The sequence below is a fragment of the Manis javanica genome, chromosome 1, assembly GCF_040802235.1.
Source record: "Manis javanica isolate MJ-LG chromosome 1, MJ_LKY, whole genome shotgun sequence".
In the NCBI taxonomy this organism is placed as follows: Eukaryota; Metazoa; Chordata; class Mammalia; order Pholidota; family Manidae; genus Manis; species Manis javanica.
This window is the reverse complement of record NC_133156.1, coordinates 234,665,046-234,670,482: the sequence shown is the minus strand read 5'-3', so window position 1 is coordinate 234,670,482 and position 5,437 is coordinate 234,665,046. Positions and strand designations below refer to the sequence as shown.

The window sequence follows — 5,437 nt, the reverse complement described above, 5'->3', positions numbered from 1 at the left end:
AGGGGTCAGCAAGATAAAGACGGCACTTTGTGAACCCTCTGTGCAGATTGAACAGGTATTGACATTAACAGAACGGTACCCCTCATTTCCCGGAGCCCAGCACACGCTCGGAACCTCTTCCATGATCGGCAGAGACACGGGAGCCACATACCGCTGTCCGCTCTGGAGTCACAAAGCACCTTCCCACCCACTTCTCAGGTGAGCCTCACAGCATCCTTGACGGGGCAGAACAGGATTATTGCCCCTGCACAGGCCTGGAAAGGGCAGGGGTGGCCCCCAGCACATGGCAGTCTGGGAGGCTGGGCCCAAACCCCCTGGCCCATCGAGGAGCCCTGGTCTTTTCTTGCTGCCACGGAAGTCAGAACTTGGGTCCCTCCCTCCCCCATGCTGTTTGGAGGCCTCCAGCAGGGGCCTCAGGAGGCAGACCAGGGGGGCAGCTGAGCTGGGCATGGCTCAGTTCAGGGGCGCACTCTCCCCCACCCCGGGGCTTAGATCACACACACACACACACACACACATGCACACACACGGCCCGCCCCTTCCTGGGCACACTCGGGAGCTGCCCATCGCCAGAGCAACAGTCAACACAGACAGAAGCTCCAAACACAGCTGGGCTCAAATGCTCTCCTCAGCCTGCAGGGCCCCAGTGCCTGTCGGCCACTCTGGGCTCAGGGTCCAGAGGCGCAGTGAGGGAGACCCTGAAAGGCTGTCTTGGGGTCAGGAGGGGAGAGGACGTCCCGGGAGTGGTCCGCGCTCGGGCAGGAGCCTCTGTCTCCCTCTCTGTCTTACACACACACTTGCACGCATGGGAAGCCACCCCACCCCTGGGCTCCAGAAAACCACGCCAGCTGGATGTCAGCTGCCTTCAGACAGGCCGCCAGCCTCAGTCTCCTCCACTGCCCGGGGTGGCCCTGTGGTGGGCAGGGCCCTCGCTGGCGGTCGCCAGGGCCCCCGAGCCCTGGAAGCACAGCGGGATCAGCTGTGGGGAGAACTGCTGGAGGCCGAGAGGCGCAGCCAGCGGCGCTGGTGAGTGCCCCCCGCAACCTGCCCAGCCAGCCCCTCCTGGCCCAGGCCTAGGAACCATCTGGGGAAGAGAGGTGGGTGAGAGGGAGCCGGTTAGGCAAAGGGAGCAGTGCCCATGGGCGCAGGGCAGAGGCCAGGGCCCAGGAGGGAGCCCGCCCGGCCGTGGGCAGACGGGGGCCTGGAGAGCAGGGGAGGTAGGCAAGGGCCGGGTAAGGGGGCCAGTGCAGCCCCACCTCTTCACTCAGGGTCCCATCAGCCCTTCGGCATCATCTCTACTGCTGGAGGTCCAGGAGAGCCTGCAGGGCCGGCAGCAGTCAGGGAGAGACGCTGGCCTCTGACCCGGGAAAGGACTTCCCTTCACGCTTCCGTTCCAAAGGAGGGCAGAGGGGAGGTGGGTGCCTGCCTTCTGCAGGGAGCTGCTCACCAGGGCCTCTGAGGAGGCGACATTCCAACTGAGACCTGAAATAGGGGCCAAGAAAGTTTGGTGTGTTTTTTGCACAAAACAAAACAAAGACAGTCCATGTGTCTGAGGCCATCAGTGAGGGGATAGGAGCCACAGGAAGAAAAGTGGGGGTGAACCAACGGCCCACGCGCTTGTAGGAGTCTGGCTGGCTTTCCAAATGTCATGAGAGGCCATCAGGGTTCACATCCGTGCGATGGGCTTTAGCCAGAGATCCGTGGAAGAATTCCTGGAATGTTTGGCGGTAGAATTTGAAGAACTGCTGATGGACGGGAGTGTGAGAGTGTGCTTAGCTTGTGTGTGGGGCATGGGGGGTTGTTGGGGTATGTGGGTGGTGTGTGGGGGATTGTGTTTTGGGGTGTTTACAAAGATAGGGAGTCTGGTGTAGGGAAACTGAACAGCATCTGCGTATTTCTGAGAAAGCCCTGAGAACTGGTGAGGCTGAGCAGAGGTGGTCAGGGGTGAGGACGGGGGTGAGGGCGGAGAGCTCTCCAGCCTGGATAATTCATGGGAGGAGCCGCTAAGAGGTGAAAAGATGCTGAGATCTGGTTGAGTTTAAAATGCCTGAACTGCATCCAGATGGATGCACGCTGCTACATCCTCTGGTATAAGAGTTTCCACCCTTGGGAAAAGCAGTGATTATTGAAATGTTTGTTCATTTTATAGGACACACCATAAATACTTAGCTAATATGTGGCATCTGTTTCACTTAATAGTTTTGGTGCCTCCGTGATGGGCTAAGGGCACCAGTGGCCTTGACTCATTCACTTGATGTAGTGAAAGTACTTTGAATAAGCGTCACAGGAAGATCTTAGGCTGCCAACACGTCTTCCTTTCCAGGGCCGAGAACTGGAGTTTCCTGAAAGACTACGACCCCATGGTAAGGCAAAGCCTGCTCCCGCCCCGCACATCGTGCGGACATACTTGCTTACTCGGCGCATACGCGCCCAGGATGCTCTGCTGGATGCTGGGGGGAGAGGCAAGAAAATGCCTTCTTGTTCCAAGAAATTCGGGGTCTGGTGGGGAAGAAAATACGTATGGAGAGCACTTAGAAATTAAGCTTTCCCCATGTTTCGTGAATTTATTAAGATGAAACACCTGGAAGTGACGGGCATCTGCTGGTGAAAATTTCCCCCAGTGTGAGGATGTCAGCAGGGTGTAGCAGTGTGTCGTGTGCCCATATGCAGAATGGGTCCAGGTGAACATACTTTGTGAACTAATTCCCTGCCTCTAAAGTCACCACCTCCAATCCCATCCTCCACACTGCTACCAGAGTAATTTTCCCGAACTGCAAAACTGAGCCTATCTCTCTCCCGCTTAAAAGCTTTCAATAAATGTGCATTTTCAGGGTGCCTCAGATCGCTTCTAGGACCTGACCCTGCCTGCCTCCCCACCCTCCTTGCTCACCCCACACTGACATACATGCTCTCTTTTATCCATATCTTTGTGCCTGATGTTCCCGTGTCTGAAATGCTCTTCCCACCTTGTCAACCTGATGGACTCCTATTTATCCTTCAAGACCCCGCTCAAAGACCTCCATCTGAGAAGTCTCCTCTTCTTGAGCAAATGTGACCAGGTCACTCTGCTCTTTACTCACCTGCAAACCTAAACCTTTCCTCTGACATAGCAAGTAATAGTGCAGTGATCAATTTCCCCAGGCTCTGGGCTCCCCAAGGAAAGGACAGAGATGGTTTCCTTACTGCAGCCCACTCCCCAGCTGTGCTGCACCCCTCAATCAATATTTAACACTCAGTTCATGTTGGATGAACGAGAAAATAGGAGAATGGGTCTTGCTGTAGGAAGAATGGTCGGAGAACCAACCTGGAAAATGAACAGGGTAACAAGTCCGCCTAGGCAGTAGCCATACTGATGTGGACCTTTTGAGGTTTAGGGAAGGTTTAACATCTGCATCCTGGCCTTGTGGGCTTGCTGTCTGCCCTGGAATAGAAAATTTAGTTCACGAGACCTGAAATCCTACACTGAGCTCCTGGGGCGGCTTTCAGCCCACACGGGGTGCCCCTGCCAAGGGCTCTGTGTCAGCAATCTGACGCTGAGACCTGTATCGCACCCAGTGGGGCCACGTCGGCACGGACTTACCCAGGTGAAAGCCAGGATCCTATTACTTAACTGGTTCTGGCACTCCTCTTTGACACAGGGCAGCGCAGGAACCCTGAACAAGGGCAGGGAGGGCTCATCAGATTATGCTCAGTTCACACATTCACTCACTCCTCCTCAGTCACAGCCGTCACCGGACAGCACGCACACGAGTGTTCGCAGCAGCCCTCCTCATGAGCCCCCAAACCGGAAACAAACCCAAATGCTATCTATGGCCAAACAGAGCAACACTATGGCATATTCATGCGGGCCACACAGTGGATGCTGAGGGGCAAAGAGAGTGAACGAGCTACAAGCACACAGGGAAGCTGGGCGAATCATACGCATGTGTTCCTGACGGAAAGGAGCCAGACAAGGACCCCGCGCCATCAGGATAAAGTTCAAAACCAGACGAAACTCCCTGCTGGTGTTAGAGGCCAAGGCTGGTGGCCTTGGGGTGGAGACGGGTTAATGAGGCGAGGCGTGGGCTCCTGCTCTGTTTCCTGGTCCAGGTGCCGCTGAGCAGGCGGCTCCCCCGAGGGGGGGGGGGGGGCGGGGGGAGGTCTGTTGAGCTGCTCAGGTGTGACTGACGGGCCAGAAACCACACCCTACGGCTGTTCCCCCGTGTGCCCCCCTGAGGCAGCACCCTAGGTCCTGGGGACAGAGAGCAGAACAAGGCTCTGGCCCTCCTTGGTCACGGGAGGTCAGGCACCAGGTCAGCGGGTGGGAACATGCCCGGGGGAGGATCCCCAGGCCAGGAGGACAGCCTGCCTCCCCTCCAGTGCCCAGGGCCCAGCTCCCCACTGGGCGCGGTCCCCGCTGAGGGTCCTGGTGTGCAGGCCTCCCTGGGTCCACGCGGCTGGTGACGGAGCTGTGCCCCCTCCTCAGGGCCGCAGGAAGGAGCCCGTGCAGCTGCCAGAGTGTGTGTCCCGCTTCTCTGACACGGTCCCCAATTCCACGAACCAGGTTGTGGGCAGCAGGCTGGACACGGCCCTGGGGAAAACCCTCATCGACATGGACTTCTTCTTTGTGGAAGGAGCCCGGAAGAAGAAGCTGGAGGAGGAGCTGCAGCCCGTGTAGACGGCGCGGCTGCCGGCTGCCCAGGTGGGTGCTGGAGCCCCCACTTATCAGTGGGCTCACAGTCCCCAAGCCCTGCACAGCTTTTGCAAGGCTCCACTGGCACACCTGCACCTATGGGACTTGGGGAACTCCCCTCAGGCCATGGGACACCCCCGTGGTGGGGACACCCTCTGGGGGCCCCAGGAGAGGGAGCCCTGCATGTGTCAGGAACACTGATGATGCGGTTCAAACCCTGCTCCTGGCTCTGAGCAACTGTGCACCCTTGGGCAGGTTGTTCAGACCCTTTGTGCTTCCATTTCCCCATCTGCAATGTGGTGTATTGCTGTTCTAACAAATGACCACAAAGGGAGGCTTCAAACATCTGTGTGTTACCTGAACAGGTCCGGAGGCCAGAAAGCCAAAGGAGGTCTCACTGAAGTCCAGGTGTTGGCAGGACAGTGTTCCTTGCTGGAGACCGGAGGAGTCTGGTCCTCATCTTCTCCAGCTTTGAGAGGCGGCCGACATTCCTCGGGCCCCCGGGCCCCTTCATCTTCCAGGGCAGCATGAAGGCATCTCCCTCCTCCATCTTTAAAGGACCCTTGTGATTGAGGACATTGGCCCACCCTGGCTGTCTAGGATCATCTCTCCACCTCACAGTCCTTTACTTAATCACATCTGCAAAGTCCTGTTGCGTGTAAGGTCACACATGCAGGTCCCGGGGATTCGGTCACAGATGTCTCTGCCTGCCTCGTAGAGGAATGATAATTGCACCAGTTATGTACGGTTGTTGTGAGGATCAAA

General features: G+C 57.4%; 1 protein-coding gene across 4 annotated transcripts; it reads left to right on the top strand.

Moving 5' to 3' along the window:
* Positions 1-208: 208 nt before the first annotated feature.
* CIMIP5 (ciliary microtubule inner protein 5) lies at positions 209-5,159 on the top strand. 4 transcript variants are annotated; one of them, XR_012122702.1, is made up of 4 exons: positions 209-1,026; positions 2,324-2,363; positions 2,573-2,681; positions 4,466-4,578. XR_012122702.1 is itself a non-coding variant. In XM_017679504.3 (4 exons), exons 1-3 carry the CDS (start codon positions 284-286, stop codon positions 4,655-4,657), a joined length of 897 nt encoding a protein of 298 aa, XP_017534993.3. In that variant the 5' UTR covers positions 209-283; the 3' UTR covers positions 4,658-4,681; positions 5,038-5,159. The 4 variants fall into 4 exon arrangements, 2 of the variants coding, with proteins under 2 accessions (XP_017534993.3, XP_017534990.3); XR_012122703.1 differs by lacking the exon at positions 4,466-4,578 and adding an exon at positions 3,720-4,123; XM_017679504.3 differs by lacking the exon at positions 2,573-2,681 and adding an exon at positions 5,038-5,159 and having other exon boundaries at positions 4,544-4,681.
* The last annotated feature ends 278 nt before the right edge of the window (positions 5,160-5,437 follow it).